Source organism: Lontra canadensis, unplaced genomic scaffold (genome assembly GCF_010015895.1).
Source record: "Lontra canadensis isolate GAN:19392208 unplaced genomic scaffold, GSC_riverotter_1.0 scaffold28, whole genome shotgun sequence".
NCBI lineage: Eukaryota > Metazoa > Chordata > Mammalia > Carnivora > Mustelidae > Lontra > Lontra canadensis.
In genome coordinates this window covers 347394-368419 of record NW_022631022.1, presented here as the reverse complement: position 1 = coordinate 368419, position 21026 = coordinate 347394, and the positions used below count along the sequence as shown (strand labels likewise).

The following is a 21026-nucleotide window of genomic DNA, read 5'->3' as shown; positions in this document are numbered from 1 at the left end:
AATAGGTTCTGTAGAGAAAAATAAGAGATGGAAAGGCCATGGGGAATGTTGGGAGGCATTGGAGGAGAGCGCAGGCCAGAGAAACAAGGGAACGACTGAGCAAAGACATGAAGGAACAATCTATACAAACAGTCTTAGAGAAGAGTATTCCTGTTCCAAGGTAAAAGTAAGTTCAGTGGCTATAAGGAAAGTGTGCTTCATGTGTTCGAGTAACAGGGAGGAGGCCAGTGTGACTGAGTGGAGTGAGCCTAAGGGAGAATATTAGATGAGGTTAGAGAAGTAATGGCAAGCTAGTTAATTGAACTTAAGGGGACTTTGCCTTTTAATCTAAAAAATGGACGTCATTAGAGAGTTTTGAGCAGAGTTATCACATGGTCTTTTTTTTTTTTTTTTTTTTTTTTAATTATCACCAGCGGGGGGAGAGTGGGGGTTTGAGGCAGAAATAGATCATTTAGGAGACTATTGTAATAATCTGTGTGTGCTTGGTAGCAGTGGAGATGATGAAATATGGTTGGATTCTGTTTTAAAAGTGAAGACAACAGGTTTTGCGGATAGGAAATAAGAGGGAGAGAGAAAGCAGGGCTAACAGTAGATGTTTGGGCCTAAGCTATCAGAAGCTTATAGTTACCATTTGCTAAGATGGAAGACTATGGAAGGAGAAGCAAGTTTGTGGGTTGGTTGGGTGGTGGTGAGGTTATTTAGGAGTTTGGTTTTTGTTTTTTACAGATTTTAGTTATTTGAGAGAGAGCGCGGGAGCGAGCACATGCGCGCACACTTGAGCATGAGTGGGGGAGGGGCAGAAGGAAAGGGAGCAGGGAGCCTGATGCAAGCTTCATTCCAGGACCTGGAGATGATGACCTGAGCCAAAGTCACCTAGAGAGTGAATGTAGATGGAAGTACTGTTCTGTACCCATTTTCCCCCCAACACCATGCAGTTCTTGTGATGCCAGCTGAATGTCCTACAATTTAACTCAATTCTAACTGTCCAGAGAGAGCTTCAGGTTCCTCATGTTAAGGGTTCAGTCCTACAAGACTAATCCCCCTTTCAGATGCCAGACACAAGTCCAGGTGTTCCCAGTGACCCCTATTCTTGCGTTTGGTTAATTTATGCTAGAGTGGCTAACAGAACTCAAATACTTTACTTAGAGATTACTGGTTTATTATAAAAGAATGTAACTCAGGAATAGCAAAGTGGAAGGAGATGCATAGGGCAAGGTATGAAGAAAGGGTGCAGAGCTTCTGGGCTCCCAGGGAGCACATCACTCTTTACAGATGTTCATGTGTTCACCAACTTGGAAGGTTTCCTAAACTCCTCCTATTGTATGTTTTATGGAGGCTTCATTACATAGGCACAATTGATTAAATCATTGGCCATTGGTGACTGAGTCAACCTCTAGCCACTTGCCCCTCTCCTTTACCAGAGGTCAGATGGGTGAGACTGAAAGTTTCAATCTTCTGAATTCAGGTTGGTCTTCTTGTAACTTCCTTCGTACTTTCTAAATCACGTCATTAACACAACAAAAGACACCTTTATTGTTCTCATCTCTTAGGAAATTCCAAGAGTTTCAGGAGTTTTGTGCCAGAAACAGAGAAAACCAAATATATATATTTCTTTTTATAAATTAGTGTCACACTAGAGAGAAGAGGTCTGAGGACTGAATTCTGGAACATTCTGTATTTAGGGAAAAGAGAAATGAACCAGCAAAAGAGAGTGAGAAAGATGAAAACCAGGAGAGTTGGTGTTCTGGGAACCATATATTTTATAGGAGGAGTTACTGTTTGTATTAGCTGCTGGTCATAGGTAAAGTAAGAGGAAGACTGAGAATTGATAATTGTATTTAGCAATATGGAAGTCATTATTGACTTTATTAAGGGCAAGTTTGACAAATAGGTGGAGAACAAAACCTGGTTGACAGGGATTCAAGAGATGAGATGGTGAGTATTGACAACACTTTTTAATTTTATTATAAAGGGGGAGCTATACACACATGGCATATAGAGTTAAGGGAGGGAGTTTATTTTTGTTTTTAAATATGGGGTGAGAGTGACCCCTTAGAGGGGGAGTATTTGGCAGTACAGTAGAGAGAAGAGGTCATTGCTGGAGCATTTTCCTTGCATAGGTGGAGGGTAATTGGGATCTAGCACACAGGTGAAAAGTTTGGCCTTCGCCAAGTCCTATCTTGGAGCGTAGACCATTTATTCATAATTAGTGATATTATTCCATAATAAAGTAATGTTCTGTAATCTAGTGGAGGTTGAGAGTTTACTAATTAACTAAAGTTATACTGTCTATATACAATACTAGAAAGTTCTTTGACTCTTATGCTACCTATAAACACTTGCACATTTTTGAAGTTGGAGGACTGATAATCATCTCTGCCCTCTATGTTCCAGATTTACCAGATTACCTATAGTTTTCCAAACTGCCCGTTATAATCATGCTTATAACTCACATTCCCCCTTTCAGAGAACTTCATTGCCTGTGCCCTTCCAAAAAAAAACTCTTTCTTAAGTCGCCACTGTACCCTGCACATATGTACTTCTGTTAGACTGCTTAAAACACTTTATTACATTTATGTACATGTCTCTCACCCATTACTAGATTGTTAATACCTTGATCCTACTCATTGCTCAACTCTTGGTTCCTTCAGTACAACGTTCAGTGTTATGGGTTATGTGCCTATATTATCTATTGCTGCCTAATAAACTGCCTTCAAAACTTAGCAGCTCAAAACCACATCATCTGGGGCGCCTGGGTGGCTCAGTCATTAAGCATCTGCCTTCAGCTCAGGTCATGATTCCAGGGTTCTGGGATCAAGCCCCGCATCGGGCTCTCTGCTTGGCAGGAAGCCTACTTCTCCTTCTCCCACTCCCCCTGCTTGTGTTCCCTCTCTCCCTGTGTGTCTATCAAATAAATAAATAAATAAATAAATAAATAAATAAATAAATAAAATCTTTAAAAAAAAAAAAACCACATCATCTCACTGTAGGTCAGGAATATAGGAATGGCTTAGGTGGGTCTTTTACAAGGCTACAGTCAGTGTGTTGAGTAGGCCTGCAGTCTCATCTGAAAGTTTACTGTGGAAGGATCCACTTCCTAGCTCACTCACATGGTTGTTGGCAGGATTCATTTCCTTGTTGGGCTGTTGGTCAGAGGCCTCCCTTGGTCCCTTGCTATGTGGACCTTTCCAGAGTATCTCCCTCAGAGCAAGTAAGCAAGAGGGCAAGAAAGAGTACCAGCAGAAGAGAGTGCTAGCAAGTAGGAGGACATCATCATCATTTTTAACCTAATCACAGAAGTGACATCCCTTCACTTTTGCCCTATTCTGATCTTCAGAAGGAAGTCAGTAGGCCCAGTCCACACTCAGGGGAACAGGGAATTAATTACACAAGCCTGTGAGTACCACGAGTGCAGGGATCATTGAAGATCCATTATAGAAGTGTGCCACCTAGTCCCCAAACGCTGGTACTATGAAGCGCTTACGTGTTGAATGGATTAGCCTTTTTTTCAAGCACCCTCATCTCTGGTGGCATACATTTGTGAGAGGGCTGGCTGAGGGTGAGGGCTCTGCTTGACGCTGCCAAACACAGCTGCTATTCAGGAGTTCTCTCAACCCCTGTTTTCCCATGTCCTTAATGCTTTGCTTTTAAGAAATAAGTTAACATTAGTGAAAAGTTAAAATCATGTTGCGCCTCTGTGACTTAAATAAAACCAGGAATGCTACTTAGGAAAATCAGAATACATGTAGTATATAATTTAATGGGATTTCAAGAAATAGTCTAATAGCAAGCCGTATTTTAAGTTCATTCAAGGTTCCCATCATCCCCAGTCCATATACTACTTTATGACCTGGATAGGCAAAATGATGTATCAAAATTTGAGCAGTTGAAGTATAGCTAAATTTGCTCCCTACTATAAAATAATCTTTCTTTACAAAAATAAGCTCTTAATAGGCTGGAAAAAGTATCAGGTCACAGATTGGGATTTTGGTTGGGGGAGGCATTTAAAGTTGAGGAAGTTTAATCTTTAGAAGAGAACTAAGGAATCTCATCCTAGACTCATAATATGTTCAATATTAGCAATAATTTACCCAGCCTTATCTTTTTAGTGATGAGGAAATGGCTACCCAGTCAGTGATGTACCCAAGCTGCTGGTGGCAGGACCAGTGCCAGATCCCAGGCTGCCAGTTCCATAAAGTGCACTATACCATGCCACATTGCTAGTCATAAATCATACTGGAACTACCTTGGGATCTTTAAAAGTACTTAGGCCTGTCCCATCCCCAGATATTCTGAGTTCATTGGTATGGGATATAAGTTGAACACTGGGCTTTTTAAGAGCTCCAAGTTTGGAAACCTCCATAAGGAATGAGTGTGCTTGTGGACTTGGAACCAGAGTGAGATCAATAGTACAGACTTCCATCCATTCTGATGCCTTAATCATATATTTGGCTAGGTTTTATCTGGGCAGTAAGAAAAATCTTTACATTGAGAAATAGCCAAGAGTTCTGCCGAACAAAGGCTTTCTTAATAAAGTTGTCCTTTCACTCACTAGCGTGTGTTTTGTAAATGAGATGGCCTGCAACAGAATTCTTCTTAATCATGAAATAGGAGAACAGTTCTTTGACACTGATCAAGCAAGGAGAAAGTCTTCTGCCATCTGTGTTGTGGCGTGCTCTGCTGTTGTTTTAACTAGATAAAATTCTAATTACTGTTAAACAGATTGTTTATGAGGGTTTTTTTAATATTTTAGAGCAAGTATATAAATATAAAGAGGCAAAGAAATGGTTCCAGATTTAAAAACAAAAGGCTTTTCCTTTGAAAGTAAGTTAATCCGGATTTGACATGCTGGGTTGTTCAGTAACACATTTCTGTGTATGTCCTCGGTACTGCCTGTTGCAAGGAAATTTGCAGTTTTATTATAATCATTCTGTGGGGCAATCGTGCACTCTTTGGTAGGATGCTAACTGAACATTGTAACTAGAAAATAGAATTTGGGATTGGTAAACAACACATCTTGCTTCAGGATATCCCTTCCTTTAAACAAGGTATTTTCCTTCATAAGGACAGGTACCAGCAGCATGAAGTAGAAGAGTTAATAGGAGATTGTGGTCAGATTGAAGCATTTAAGGATTTAAGATGTTTGAAAGAGTGTCAAGGTGATGACAAGAGGCTATACATTCAGGTTGCTAGAGTAGAAGTTACAGGGGGTGCATTTGTTTTCTGTTGCTGCAGTGGCAGATCACTACAGGCTTTGTGGCTTAAACAACAGAAATCTATTATCTTACATTCTGTAGGTCAGGAGGGTCCAGCTGGGCTAAAATCAAGGTTTCATCAGGATAGGATTCTTTTCCTTCCAGTTGTAGGGCTGACATCCCAGCTGCCTTACTGGCTATCGCATGAGGACCCTTCTTAGACCCTAAAGATTACCCTCATACCTTGACTTATGGCATTCTTTCCTCTATTTTAAAAGCCAGCAACAACAGGTCAAGTCCCTTTCACACTTAAGGTATTTCCTCTTCCTTCTTCTGTCTCATCTCTGTGACCCACTTTTTGTCTTCCTCTTCACTTTAAAGGACTTTTGTGGTTGATTAGATTGGACCCACTTGGATAATTTAGGCCAACCTCCCCATTTTAGCATCCTTAATCTTAATAATAACTGAAAGTCTTTTTGTCATGTAAGGAAAGCTAGGCTGGGGGTAGGAGTGAAAGGAGAAAGGACATATTTGGAGGGCTGTTCTGTCTGTCAAAAGGGGCTAAGTCATTGAAGTCAAGGAAAGCAAACGTCAGTATTGACATGGCTGTTGAAAATCTTTGTCCAGCAAATAATTTCTGATTACTTACATTGTGCCAGGCATTGCAATAGGCACTGGGGCTATTGTGATAAATAAGACAAGACACATTCCCTGCCCAGCCTGTATGTATATAGCAGCAAACTTAGAACAACAAGCAAACCAGAGCAGTGCTTTATAAAGATTCTTCATGTTCTTTGTATTTACATTAAGTTCTTTGAAAGCAGATACTAGTGTTCTTTGTTTTGGTCCTTTCCTCATCCCACCACTAGACCAGTGTTTTACATCTTATGTTTAACAGATACTGTTCACAAAGGCTTACTTTGGTTTTCCTTTTCATTGTTAAAAATCTGATTTATCTCTTTTCTGATATTTTCTACTCTAAAAGCAGTGAGGAATTTTGAGTTCAATCCAGACTAAGATGGCAAATTAAGATTTAATCAGATTCCTGCTAAAGAATTTTGTAAAAGGATTTAAAAATTTTCATGTACTCCATCTTCCTTTCCTGAGTTAAAACTCCAGAGTGGTAAAGGCAGCTTTACAAATGCTGTCATCATATAAATTGGCACTTTTGCTTTGTTTCTTCTGGGTTCGACAGCCAGAAAGTACCTACCCAATTGTTTAAAAAATCAGCAGTTCTATTAAGCCCGGTATTCATCAATAGATAGTAAAAAATTGCCAACCCTGAAGCACATTAAAATAAACTTCTCAATCTAGCTTTTCCATGGATAGATAGCCTATTAAAATAATGGGGAAAAAAATAAAATAAAATAAAATAAAATAAAAATAAAAATAAATAATGGGGAAAAATGAGTGAAAGAATAAAAATAAAATAATAGAAGAGATAGACTATCTGTTTACTATGCCTAGAGCTATCTTCTTCATATACAACTCCTTGTTCTCCCACTGTGTGCTGAGTGTCAGTCTGTTTTTTGTGAAAAGCCACAGGATTCTTACAAGTTGTTCAAAGACCTTTAAAGACAATTCTTAATTTTTTCAGTGATAGTCAAGGTTATTCTGTGCTATGTAATGTCCCAGAGCAGCAATGAGGAACTTTAGTAATGATGGGTTGAAATAAACATTGGTGTGTGAGTTTTATAGATAATATACCAGCATTAATTTCAAACTTGATCATCACAGAACTTCTTATCAAAACAGTTGGCAAGTGGTTAAATACATTTGTTGCAAAGGTGTGAGCTCCAAAGCATACATGTCACATAGGGTCTTAGGGCACCTTCTTAATTTAGGTACACACAGAACTCCAACCAAAATTCCTTCCTGATTCTTTTTTAAAATTAATTATTTTTATTAACATATAATGTATTATTTGCCCCAGGGGTACAGGTCTGTGAATCATCAGACTTACACACTTCACAGCATTCACCATAGCACATCCCCTCCCCAATGTCCATAACCCAACCACACTCCCCCCAGCAACCCTCAGTTTGTTTTATGAGATTAAGAGTCTCTTATGGTTTATCTCCCTCCCAATCCCATCTTGTTTCATTTTTTCCTTCCCTACCCCCAAAGCCCCCTACTCTGCCTCTCAAATTCCTCATATCAGGGAGATCACATGAAAATTATCTTTCTGTGATTGACTTATTTCGCTCAGCTAATACCTTCTAGTTCCATCCAGGTCGTTGCAAATTCCTTCCTGATTCTTTGGCAGTTTTAACATTATTTATGGATATCTTATCCATATGACTCTTCATGTCTCCAAACAAGTAGCCTAAGTATATTTACACAAAATTTCATTTCATTTGCTTATGTTAAGATGGGTATTGTCCTATTAAATTTGCGTGATATTAATGTGGGTTGAGGAAGGCGATAGCTGTTTTATAGAGGTGTTTTAATGCACTGTAATCATGAAAGCATTAACAGATAATGTTGATTTCTGTGGGCTTTTTTTTTTTTAATGCTTCAGTGAATGTCTAGGAAAGTGTAGCATCCTGTCAGATTTTGTTCATAGGCAAAAATTCTTATTAAATGGAAAATTGGGGGGCGCCTGAGTACCTCAGTCCATTAAGTGTCTGCCATTGGCTCAGTTCATGATCCTAGGGTCCTGAGTTCGAGTCCCACGTCGGGCTTCCTGCTTAGCTGGGAGCCTGCTTCTCCCTTTCTCTCTGCTGCTCATGCTCGCTCACTCGCACGCGCTCTCTCAAATGAGTAAATAAAAATTCTAAATAAATAAGTAAATAAATTTAAAAAATGGAAACTTTTGAGGAGTCTGGGAATATAACAATACAGTAATAAAAATAACTGAGGTTCTTTTGATTTTTGTAAAAAGAGAAGGGAAAAAATCCTCTGGTTTTGGTCATTAAAATGTAGTATTGACTTAAAAACATGCAATGCCACAGTGAGATGGAATTTACTGACTTATCGAAGCTTTTGACAGGTATATTTGCATCTTTAGACGTCAGATTTGAATTATTAAAGCAGCCTTTGTTTAATAAATTGAACATTTACTGAGAAGATTACATGGAAGAATAAGCATACTGATTTGCAGTAGGTGCAGTTTTAGCTGGTGTTAAAACTAAACTGGCCTTAGTGAATTCTTACCCTGGCTACATAGAAATGGCTTCAGTTTGAAAGAATATGGTTTCAGAAGTCATATATTTTTCCAAATGTGTTTCTGGGGAAAATAAACCTAAATTCTTGAAGCAGGCCATTTCACTTCTAATTGAATGTAATACTAGGAAAACAAAAAGCCTTAAGGCAAAAACTGTTTCTTACGGAGGTTTTTGTTTTCCATTTGAAATTAGTGCAGTTGGAGATTGGCTTTTTAAAAAAAAAAACTCCGATTCTTTTAAACAAAGTATAGCAATGTAAAATTGTTGCTAAATTTACTAGCACAACTGAGAACAATTGTATTCTTTAAAAAAAGTAATCAGTGAGTTTTATTTAAATAAAATAGTTGCCTGAATATGATTTTAAAAAATAACACCTAAGATAAACCTAGGAATCAGATTAAATAATAATAAAAGGTGTTTTCAGGAGACGTAGTGTCTTTCTACTTAGATTTTAAAATTTAAACCAATTGTTGGGTATGGATTTGAATGTTTTGTTCTGTGTGTATGTACAGTATAATGGAAGCTTATAGTAGTGCTGTATTAGTTCAGGTAAAATCTTGCAGAAGAGTAGACTTCTGAAATATTATGTTATCTGATTTACATTTTTGCTTCACCTTCTTATTCAAGTAAAACAATTTTTGCCTGATAATAAAGGTGGAAACAAATGATTATGTTTTTTACTCTCCAATATTAGAATATTCTCAATGCATTTGAAGTAGAATTAATTACATTTTTTCCCTTCCCTGGAATTCTCTGGCTATAAATCAGTTTTTTTTTAATTAATGAAAGTTCTTTTATGATGCCCTTAAGTACCTGTTATGATTTACTCTTCAATTAGGTAGGTTTGTGATTAGACTCCTTTGCAGGTGATGCACTGACTAGAGGAATTGACTTTTAGGCTATTGATTCTATGTGTTAGGACTGAGCAGAGAAATTTTCATTTGTTTTATCTTAAAAGTAGCCAGAATAAATGAGAGGATTCTTATAGACTGTAAAACCCAAACTAAATATCCTGGAAAAATCTTCGTGACTTAAAGGTTATTTATTTAAGTAGCAGAAATTAATTTTTTTAATGAACATGCAGTAAAATTGCCTCTTGTGCATACAGTTGATGAACTTTAACGTGTGTAGATTTTCATGTAACTGTCATCACAGTCAGTATCCAGATACCCACATGGTTCCATTAGTTCATAAAATTCCCTTATGCTATCTCTATGTAGTTGTGCTGGGTCCGTAATCAAAGGAGCGAGACTGATACAAAGCGAAGGTCAAGCAAAGCTTTATTTCGCGCCAAGCATCAAGAATCAGATCGACCACCCGGGGCCGCCTCTCTTGCAAAGAGGCGACCTCTCTCTGCCTTACAGACTAGTTTTTAAGGGCAAAGGCCATGTGGTTGGGCCTGACCACGCACAGGTGGCCAGTGAGATTATAACACACAGAGAAAGCTGCACAGTCTTGCTAGGTCACATATAAGTGACCAATTGAATTACAGTTTACCTTATAGTAGATATTTGACCTAGCCTATCACCTTGGTCAGAATTGGCGCCCAAAAGGTGCCCAGAGGGCAGGGCCCATACTCCTTGGTAGCTAGGGAGACAGTATGTGCCCCTACTGATTGGATACCTCCACCTGGCCTGACCCACCCTTGTATTTGGGATTTGTTACCTGGGACTGGTTTCTGGGACTTGTTTTTAAGTAAATTCCCTGAGGTGGGGGGGCAGGGTCAGTTTAAGTTTTACTGCATAAACAGCAAAATCACTGTTTAACCGGATGGAGCTGCTCTGGCTAAATAGGCCCTTACAGTTGTACTCTCTTTATCTCACACTTGCAACCACTTTGTTGTTTAGTTTTATGTTTTCAAAAATGGCCACTAAGTGGGATCATAAAGTATATAGCTATTTGAGGCAGTTATACATGCATTTACTCAGCATAGTGCCTTAATATTTCATCTAACTTGTTTTGTATATCATTATTTCATTCATTTTTATTGCTGAGTAGTATTTGATTTAATGGATTTACCATAGTTTATCCCTTAATTCATTGAAGGACTTTGAGTTGTTTTAAGTTTGTGACTATTTTGAATAGGGATGTTATAAACATTTGTTTGTTGGCTTTTGTGAATACAAGTTTTCATTTCTCTTGGGTAAATACATAGTAGTGAGATTGTTGGTAATTGTATAATTTTACTTAATAAGATATTGCCAAACTGTTTTCTAAATTGGTTGTACCACTTTGTATTCGCATCAGCAATGTGTGATTATTCTAGTTGTTTTGCCTATTTGCCAGCACTTGGTAGGGTCATTCTTTTGTTTGTTTAGTTTTTATTTCATAATCATAAACTTAACTCTGTAATCCATCTAGACTTAGAGGGGAGTAAGGAAAACCTATAGAATTGCAGTGAGAGCACAAAGATTATAGGATATTTTAAACAGGTAGAGGTGAAGAGGTACTCTCCTGAGCTACAGAAGGAACGGTCTGGTAGTTAAGATAAAACACAAGTGAAATTTATTACATTTGTCCATAGTTAGTGATCATTTTGCTGGTCTTGCCATTCCTGGCTCCAAAGCACTCCATGGCTTTTGTAGTATTCATGCCCTCCTTCACCTTGCCAAAGAACACATATTTGCTCTCCAACCACTCAGTGTTGGCACTGCAGATGAAAAACTGGGAACTATTTATGTAGGGTCTAACATTTGCCATGGATAAGACGCCAGGACCTGTGTGCTTCAGGATAAAATTCTTATCATCAAATTTCTCCCCGTAGATGGACTTGCTGCCAGTGCCATTATGGCATGTGAAGTCACCACCCTGGCATGTAGATCCTGGAATAATCCTATGAAAGCAAGCACCTTTATAACCAAATCCTTTTTCCCCAGAGCTCTTTGGAGCTCTGTCTGCAAACAGCTTAAAGGAGACGTGGCCAGAGTGCTTGCTATCCACAGTGATATCCAAGAACACAATGCGGTGACCATGGCTGCTTGGGCACAGGCAGCCCTGGGGCAGCAGCATCTGCAAGTGGTCATTCTTTTAATTACAACCATTCTAATAGATTTGGAATGATATCTGATAATCATGATTTTAAATTGCATTTTCCTAATAGTTAATGATATCAACCACTTTGTTATGTGCTTTTTTGCTATACGTGTATTCTTTTTGGGTCTCTCCAAGTCTTTTGTCCACTTTATAAAATAACAGAAACTTTATTTGGGAATAATTTTAGATTTAAAGATTTTTTTTTTAAGTTTTTTTTTTTTTTATTTATTTGACAGAGAGAGATTACAAGTAGACAGAAAGGCAGGCAGAGAGAGAGAGAGAGGGAAGCAGGCTCCCTGCTGAGCAGAGAGCCCGATGTGGGACTCGATCCCAGGACCCTGAGATCATGACCTGAGCCGAAGGCAGCGGCTTAACCCGCTGAGCCACCCAGGCGCCCCAAGGGAATAATTTTAGATTTATAGAAAAGTTGCAAAGATAATATAGAGGATCCCTGTATGTCTCTCATCCAGATGATAACATCTTATAAAACCGAGACCAAATACATTTATCAAAATGAAGAAACCAATATTGGTAACTTAATGTTAACCAAATTCCAAATTTTATACTCAGATTTTGTCAGATTTTCCACGAGTCTCCTTTTTATGTTCCAAGGATTCCACATTGCGTTTGTTATCTCCTTATTCTCCTTTGGTTTGTGGCAGTTTCTTAGTCTTCCCTTGTTTTTCATAACCTTGATAATTTTGAGTATTAATACTAGTTAGGTATTTTGGAGAATATCCCTCAATTTGTGTTTATCTGATGTTTTCTTCTGATTAGACTGAGGTTAAGGATTTTAGGGAAGGATATCAAAGGTATGATAGTGAAGTACCCTTCTCATCACATCATATTAGGGAGTATCTGATATCATTTGGTTAAGGTAGTGTTTGCTAGGTTTCTACCCTGTAAAGTTATTATCTTTGTCTTTACGTCATCTGTTCTTTGGAAGTGAATCACTAATTCTAGCCTGCACTCAAGGAGGTGCGGTGATGGTTTCATTTTATGGTCTGTCTACATATATTATTAGGATTTCTTCCATAAGAAAGTTTGTCCCTTACCTTTCATTCATTCATTAATTCTTTCATTCATTTAGGTCATTATGAATACTTATTTTTATACATTGGATTATAACCCAATGAATGTTATTTGTTTTGTTGCTAAAATTATTTCATTGTTGAACCCTGTATCCCTTTGACATTTTTTGAGTAGTGCCTTGATTTCTGGCACTACAAGATACTCCAAACTCATCTTGTATTTTCTCCACCCTATTCCTAGCATCAGTCATTCTCTGAGCTCTGGTTTCTTGTATTAGAGAGTTGTGTTTAGAGACCAGTGTCTGGGTGCTGGATGTACTCCTTACTCTTGGGGTGTCACTGTTTCTAAGCCTTTTCAGAGGATAAAGGTGGGAATTATACATCTGTATGCTAATCTGTGTGTATGTACACATTATAATTGTGTATTTATGTATTTGTATATTATGTAAGCAGTATATATGTTAAGTTCATACCAAAGTCTGTGACTCTGCTCCAGTACCATAAGGTTCATTCTAGCCTTCTCCTTTTTGCTTAACTACTAACTTTTCTTGAGAATGAGAAATCTGGCTTATTTACATTTTTGTTCCACCGCAGTGTACATGTAAAAAGTAAATTTAGAATTAACCATTGCTACCATAAAAAATAAATTTACCAACTAGAATACTGTGTTTATGTATGGGTCCTTTTGTATTTAGCCTTAAAGTTTCCATTTAAAATACTATTTTCCAAAGTTACTTAGGTCAGCTTATTTTTCTTCTAATCTCTTCAGTGGGGTTTTTGCCTTTCATTTGCAATACAGTCAGACTCATTTGTCACACACTGCATTCTATTTTAAAATTTCCCTAGCATCTTAGTTGATTTTTAAAAATTTGCATACATTAGGGGTGCCTGGGTGGCTCAGTGGTTTAAAGCCTCTGCCTTCCGCTCAGGTCATGATCCCAGGGCCCTGGGATGGAGTCCTGCATAGCATCGGGCTCTCTGCTCAGCAGGGAGTCTGCTTCCGCCCCACCCCCCGCCTGCCTCGCTGTCTACTTGTGATCTCTGTCTGTAAAATAAATAAATAAAATCTTTTTTAAAAATTTGCATACATTAAAGTTTACTTTTTGCATGTACAGTTCTGTGGGTTTTGACAAATGCACAGGGTCATCAGTCACTATCCCAGTACCATACAGACAGTTTCATCACACCAAGTATTCTCCTATTAAACAGTGCTGGACCCGGTTAACAACCTGCGTATGTGTGCATGTATAGGGCAGAGGAGTTCCCCCACACCAACCAATAGCTGGGTGTCCTACAATTCAACTAAATGTCTGACACATCTACCCAGAAACAGTATCGGTTAAGGGCTCAATCCCATATGACTGTGCACTCCATACCTCAGTTCATATACCAGGTGCAAGCCGAGATTGTCACCAGTGATTCTGACCGACAAGCTATCAATCAGAAGTCCCAATGACTCCCTCCTTGGGTTTGATTAATTTGTTAGAGTAGTTTTCAGAACTCAAACATTTAACTTACTAGATTATTGGCTTATTAAATATATATAACTTAGGAACAGCCAGATGGAAGATAAGCCTAGGGCAAGGTATGGGAAAAGGGTGCAAAGCTTCCATGCCCTCTGAGAGCACACTGCTCTCCAAATGCCCATGTATTCACCACCTAGAAGTTCTCTGAAACCCTTCCTGTTGTGTTTTTATGGAGGCTTCATTACATAAACACAATTGGTTAAATTATTGGCCATGGCACTTGATTCAGACTGTAGTCCCTCTCCCCTCCCTGGAGGTTCATGGGATGGAACTAAATTTCCAACTTCCCTAATCCCAGGATTGGTTCTTCCAGAAACCTTCCTTCCTCAGTTACTTTCTATAAATCCAGTTGTGGTGGAAAGGGGCTTATTACAAGTAACAAGACACCCATTTCACCTTTATGGCTCGGAAGTGATTATAGGAACTGAGGCAAAGAGGCCAAATACAACAAAGGATGTTTCCCTTGCTCTAATTACTTGAGAAGTTCAAGGGTTTGGGGAACTGTGAGCCAGGAACCATGGATGAAGTATAAATATATAAGAAAAATACGTTTTGGTCATCTGAAAGACCACATGTATGTATTTGTTATAAATCACAAAGTTGCACCAAATTCTGACACCATCTACCTGGAGATAGTAGCAAATTCCACATGTTAAGGGCTCAGTCAGTCCCAAAGGACTGCCTATCCCACATCTCAGTTCACACACCTGCTTTGTAGTTAGCCATTCCCACATCCACCAATCCCTGACAACCACTAATCTCTTTTCTTTCCATGTTGTTTTGCCTTCTCCAGTGTGTCATATACATGCAGTTATATAATATGTAACTTTTTGGATCTGACTTCTCACATAGCGAAGTGCATTTAAGATTTCTCCTTGTTGGTCTTATGAATCAAATAGTTCAGTCCTTTTTATTCCTGCACAGTATTCTAGTGTATGGATTTACCACATTTATTTTATCCATTCTTCTTACTGAAATAACTTTCTAGGCCCAAGATAAAGCTGCTCCTGCTCCAGGTGCCACATCAGCAAACTGAAACCGTGTCTCTGTAAACGTTCCACTTCACCAAAAACACAGGCTCTCTAATAAGATAATCCCCAAACACCAGGCCAACTCTGGGCCTTCTCACCCCAAATGAGGTTGACTGTGTGGTTCTAGCCAGTCAGATATTTTCCATTTTTCTCTTACTTTTTCTTTATTCTTTATCCTATAAAAGCTTCCTGTCTTCTGCACCATTTTTACTTATTGGAATAGAGACTATCCACCTCATAAAGTGTTAAATAAAATTTGTTTCACCTAAATTATTACCTTTAATCATTTTTTGTTTGTTTTTAACAACTCGGTAAAGGACATCTTGGTTCCTTCAGTTTTTGTTGATCATGAGTAAAGCTTCTATTAAACAGTCATGTACAGATTTTCGTGTGAATATGCTTTCAGTTCACTTGAGTAAGTAATCTAGGAGTTTGATTGCTGGGTTGTATAAGTGTAAATTAAACTTTATAAGAAACTGCCAAATTGTTTCTCAAAGTGGTTGTGTCATTTTTCATTCCCACCAACAATGAATGAGAGTTCCTATTGCTCTGCATCTTTGGCAGCATTTTCTTTTGCTATGTTATTGGTTTGTGTTTTTGTTTTTGTTTTAATTTTATTTATTTTTACTATTTTTTAAAAGATTTATTTACTTATTTGACAGAGAGAGACACAGTGAGAGAGGGAACACGAGCAGGGGGAGTGGGAGGGGGAGAAGCAGGCTTCCTACTGAGCAGGGAGCCCAGTGCGGGGCTTAATCATGACCTGATCCACCCAGGTGCCCCTGGTTTTTTGTTTTTGTTTTTGTTTTTGTTTTTAATTTTAGCCATTCTAATCAGTGTGCTTTTTCTTCACATTTAAATTGGATTGTTTTGGGGCGCCTGGGTGGTTCAGTGGGTTAAAGCCTCTGCCTTCCGCTCAGGTCGTGATCCCGGGGTCCTGGGATGGAGCCCCGAATCCATCCATCCATAGGGCTCTCTGCTCAGTGGGGGGCCTGCTTCCTCCCCTCTCTCTGCCTGCCTCTCTGCCTCCTTATGATCTCTGTCAAGTAAATAAATAAAATCTTTAAAAAAAATTGGATTGTTTTCTTCCTGTTGAATTTTGAGAGTTCTTTATATATTCTGGATACAAATACTTTGTTGAATATGTTATTTACAAACATTGTTTCCCTGTCTGTAGCTTGTCTTTATATTATATTAGATAACTTTCTAGAGCAGAAGTTTTTAATTTTGATAAAGTCCAATTTATCCTTTTTTACTTTCTGGATTTTTTAAAAAAAGATTATTTATTTATTTATTTGACAGATCACAAGTAGGCAGAGAGGCAGGCAGAGGGGGAGGAGGAAGCAAGCTCTCCACTGAGCACAGAGCCTGATGCGGGGGCCGTGAGATCATGACCTGAGCCAAAGGCTCAACCCACTGAGCCACCCAGGCACCCTACTGGGTTGTATTTTGATATCATAGCTAAGAACTCTTTACCCAGCTAGCCCTAGGTCACAAAAATTTTGTCCTGGGTGGGAAAGGGGGGGTTGTACAAAAAGTTTTATAGTTTTATATTTTATGTATCCATTTGAGCTAATTTTTTAGAAAGATTTTATTTATTTATTTATTTATTTGACAGAGACACACCAAGAGAGGGAACACAAGCAGAGGGAGTGGTAGAAGGAGAAGGAGGCTTCCTGCTGAGCAGGGAGGGGGGGGGGGCTCTATCCCAGGACTCGAGGATCAAGACCTGAGCAAAAGGCAGGCACTTAACGACTGAGCCCTCCAAGTGCCCCAGCTTGAGCTAATTTTTTATGTGAAATGAGAGGTTTAGGTAAAAATTCTTTTTTTTTTCTTTATATTTGGGTGCTCAGTTGTTCGAACACAATATGTCAAAAAGCCTATCCTTTTCTCATTGTATTATCTTTGAACCTTTGTTAAAAATCAGTTGGTCATGTTTGTGTGGAGCTATTTGTGGAAACTGTTCTGTTCCATTGGATTGTATCGTTCCTCCAATTTCCTTTTTTTTTTTTTAATTAAAGATTTTATTTATTTATTTGACAGACAGAGATCACAAGTAGGCAGAGAGGCAGGCAGAGAGAGAGGGAAGCAGGCTCCCTGCTGAGCAGAGAGCCCGATGTGGGGCTCGATCCCAGGCCCCGGGATCATGACCTGAGCCGAAGGCAGAGGCTTTAACCCACTGAGCCACCCAGGTGCCCCCCAATTTCCTTTTTTTTATTTGTTTTTTAATAGCTTTGGCTATTTTAGATTTTTTGCCTTTCCATTAGTTTGAAAATCAGCTTGCTATAACAGCAAAAAATGCTGGGATTTTTATTGTGTTAAATCTGTAGACCAGTTTGGGAGAGAATTGACATTTTTACTATTTTGAGTTTTCCAGTCTGTGAACCCAGTATATCCTTCTATTCACTTATGTCTTCTTTGATTTACTTTATCAGCATTTTGTAGTTTTTAGCATACAGATCCTATACATGTTTTTATCAGATCTTATACCTAAGGAATTTGTTTCTATGGAACTATTATAAATGGCATTATTTAAAAATTGGGGGGTTCCAAAGTGTTCATTGTTTAGTATATAGAAATATAATTGATGTTGACCTTGTATTTTTTGACCATGATAAGTTCACTTATTAGTTCCAGGAGTGGTTGGTTGGTTGGTTGGTTTGTATTCCTTGGAATTTTTGGGGGTAGACAGTAATGTTCTTTGCAAATAGGGACAGTTTTATTTCTTACTTTCCAGTCGTATCAGTCTGGAGTTATCTCTTTTTTAAATGTTTGGTAGATTTCATTAGTGAAGACATCTGGGCCTGAAGAATTCCTTTTTTTTTTTTTTTTTTTTTTTTTGAAAGTTTTTAACTACAAATTCAACTTATCTGATACTTCTGTTCTGTGCAACTCATCCATACTATTGTAAGTGAATGTTTATAGTTTGTCAATTCGGGAAGTTCTTGAGTGTATGTGCATAGAGTTGCTCACAGTATTTCCTTGTTAATTAAATATTTGTATGATCTATTGTGAAATCTCTTCATTTGTATTGATATTGAGAATTTATGTCTTCTCCCTTTTTGTCTTTGTCAGTCTTGCTTGTATTGATCTTTTCAAAGAGCCAGTTTAGGTTTTAGTTGATTTTCTGTATTTATTTGTTCTTTTTGATTTCATTGATTCCTGCTCTTTACTATTTACTTCCTTCTACTTTTTAGTTTGCTCTTCTTTTTTCTAGTCTCTTAAGATGAAAGCTTAGATTATTTCAGACTTTTCTTTTTTCTAACTTAAGTATTTAATGCTGTAACATCCTCTAATGCATTAGCTGTACCCCACAAATTTTGATATGTGTCTTATTTTTGTTCAGTTCAAAATTTTTTCTATTTCCCCTCTGGTCCATGGATTACATACATGTGTGTTTTGAAATTTCCTTTTCTTTCTTTGTCCTTTCTGTTATTGGCATCTACTCTAATTTTGTTACAGATAACATCCTTTTGTATGATTTAAAAATTTTTTTTGTAAAGGTTTCTTTTATGATCCAGTGTATTATTTTTCTATTTCTGCTTTAACAAATTACCAGAAACAGTGGTTTAAACAGCACAAATTTATTGTCTTACTGTTCTGGTGCTCAGAAGTTTGAAGCCCATTTCACTGGGCTATATTCCAGGTGTCCGCAAGATTGTTACTGCTTTCTGGAAGGTCAATGGGTTACTATATTTCCTTGTTCCTGCCACCTTCTGAAGGTGTTCACTTTTCTTGACTCCTGGCGTCTTTCAGCAGTGGCTTACTAGTTATGCTATTATAGTTAAAGAATGTTTCTTTTACTATTCTCTTTTGACTTTCCTTTAATTGGTGTGTTTAGATCTTTTACATTTAATGTAATTATTGATGTATTTGAATTTACCTCTACCATTTTCTTGTTCTTTTTTTTCCATTTGTTACTCCTGTTTTTATCTATTTTCCCTTTCCTGCCTTCTTTTGGAGTATTTGATTTGTGTTCATATCTCTCTTTCTCTCTGTGTGTGTGTGTGTGTGTGTGTGTGTGTGTGTATTGGCTAGGTATTCCATTAAATTTGTTGATTGTGTTTTTATAGTTTGTATTTTAGTGGTTGCTCCAGAGATTACAGTGTGCTTTTCAGTTTACTTAGAATCAAGATTTTACTACTTAATGTGACACATAGAAACTCTACCAGCATACAGCCCCTTTACCACCCCACCCTCTTTATGCTGTTGTGTTATATATTATGTTGTATGACATACATTGAAAGCTCCATCACACAATGTTATACTTCGGGCTTTCAACTATCAAACATATTTAGAGAACTCAAGAGGCTAAGAATGGTCTATTACATTTAATTATATATTTGACAATTACATTGCTCTTCCTTACTGATGTTTCAAAGTTCCCTTATGGTGTTATTTACCATCTGTTGGAAGAATTTCCTTTAGCAATTCTTTTAAAGCACTCCTGCTGTCAAAACATTCTTTAAGTTTTCCTTCATCTAAGAATGTCTTTATTTCACTTTTATCACTGAAGGATATTTTTGCTGGATTTGGAATTCTGGGTTGACAGTTCTTTTCTTTCAGCACTTTAAAAATGTTCTACTTCCTTCTGACCTGCATGTGTTCTGAAAATAGATGCACATTCACTTGAACACTTTTCCCCTCTAAGTAATACTACATTTTTCTGGCTGCTTTCAAGACTTTCTGTCTAAAGTTTTCAGAGGTTTTATTAGTATCTGGCTGGTCATAGATTTCTTTGTATTTATTCTGTTTGGAGAATCTGCTGAGCTTCTTAAAACTAAGTTTGTCTTTGAACAAATCAGCAAATACTGAACTCCTCTCGGTGGGATTCTAGTGTCACAAATGTGGGATCTGAGGCACTCATCTTTTTTTTTTTTTTTAATTTTTTAATCTTTTTCTCTATTGTTCACATTGGGTGATTTCAGTTCATCTGTATTAAGTATATTGACTTCATCTTTTGTCATCTCTCTCTTTTTTTTTTTTTTTTTTAAAGATTCCATTTATTTGAGAGAGAGGGAGAGAAAGCAAGTGAGAGAAAAGAATACAAGTGGCAGGGAGGGACAGAGGGAAAAGGAGAAGCAGATTCCCTGCATAGCAGGGAGCCAGACTTGGGACTAACTTGGGGATCATGACCTGAGCCAAAGGCAGATGCTTAACTTACTGAGACACCCAGGTGCCCTGTCATCTCTGTTCTACTGAGCTCATCTAGTAAGCTTTTAATTTTGGTTATTGGTATTTTTTCACTTCTGAGATTTGTATTTGATTCTTTTTTTTAATCTTCTATTTCTTTTTTGGACTTTATATTTTCCATTTGTTTCAAGAATGTTTGCTTTTACTTGGTGAAGCCTTCTATAATTGTTGCTTTCATATCTTAATATCTTCCTCAGATAGTTCCAGCATCTGTGTTTTCTTGGTGTAGGCATCTTTTCTCATGCAAGTCGAGATTTTCCTGATTCTTCATTTGCCAAGTAATTTTGGGTTATATTCTGGGCAGTTTGGATGTTATGAGACTTTGCATCTTGTTCAAATCCCATGTAGAATGTTGATATATTTGTTTTTATAGGCAAATAACCACATTAGGTTAAGACTGCAGGTTCCTGTGGGTTTTGTTTACAGTATTAGTTAAATTTTCAAAGCCTTTGTCATGTTATTTGGATCTGTCCTACATGTGCACCACACATGGGTCAGTTTGGAACTTGGGTAGTTGTCTGTATCATAGTTCAAGTCTCAAAGTCTGTATGTACTTTTTCGGGTCAGATCCACACATAGGCTGCTTGAGGGTGAGCCTGGGGAGTTCATAAACAACTTGAACCATTGCTTTCCTAAGCTCCTCCTCTGGGATCTTCCAGTAATTTCTGATTCCCTGGGGCTCCCTTTTCTATTCTCCGACCAGAAAGGTGGAGCTTTATTTATTCTTCTCTAATATGCATTCCCTACAACCGTACCCATATCCAGGGCACAGTTTTTCTGTACTAATGCCCACTTCAGGCCTTCTGGGGCCTCTATAAGGGCACACTAATCTCATTCATGAGGGCTCTCC

General features: G+C 37.8%; 2 protein-coding genes across 3 annotated transcripts in view; one reads left to right on the top strand and one right to left on the bottom strand.

Annotated features, from left to right (window-relative positions):
• The window catches only part of GLCE (glucuronic acid epimerase), a 116320-nt gene that overhangs the window by 37387 nt on the left and 57907 nt on the right, over positions 1 to 21026 (top strand). The gene's annotated exons all lie outside the window — the stretch shown is intronic.
• On the bottom strand, positions 10871 to 11371 carry LOC116872108 (peptidyl-prolyl cis-trans isomerase A-like). The gene has a single exon (XM_032865158.1). It carries the CDS (start codon positions 11369 to 11371, stop codon positions 10871 to 10873), a length of 501 nt encoding a protein of 166 aa, XP_032721049.1.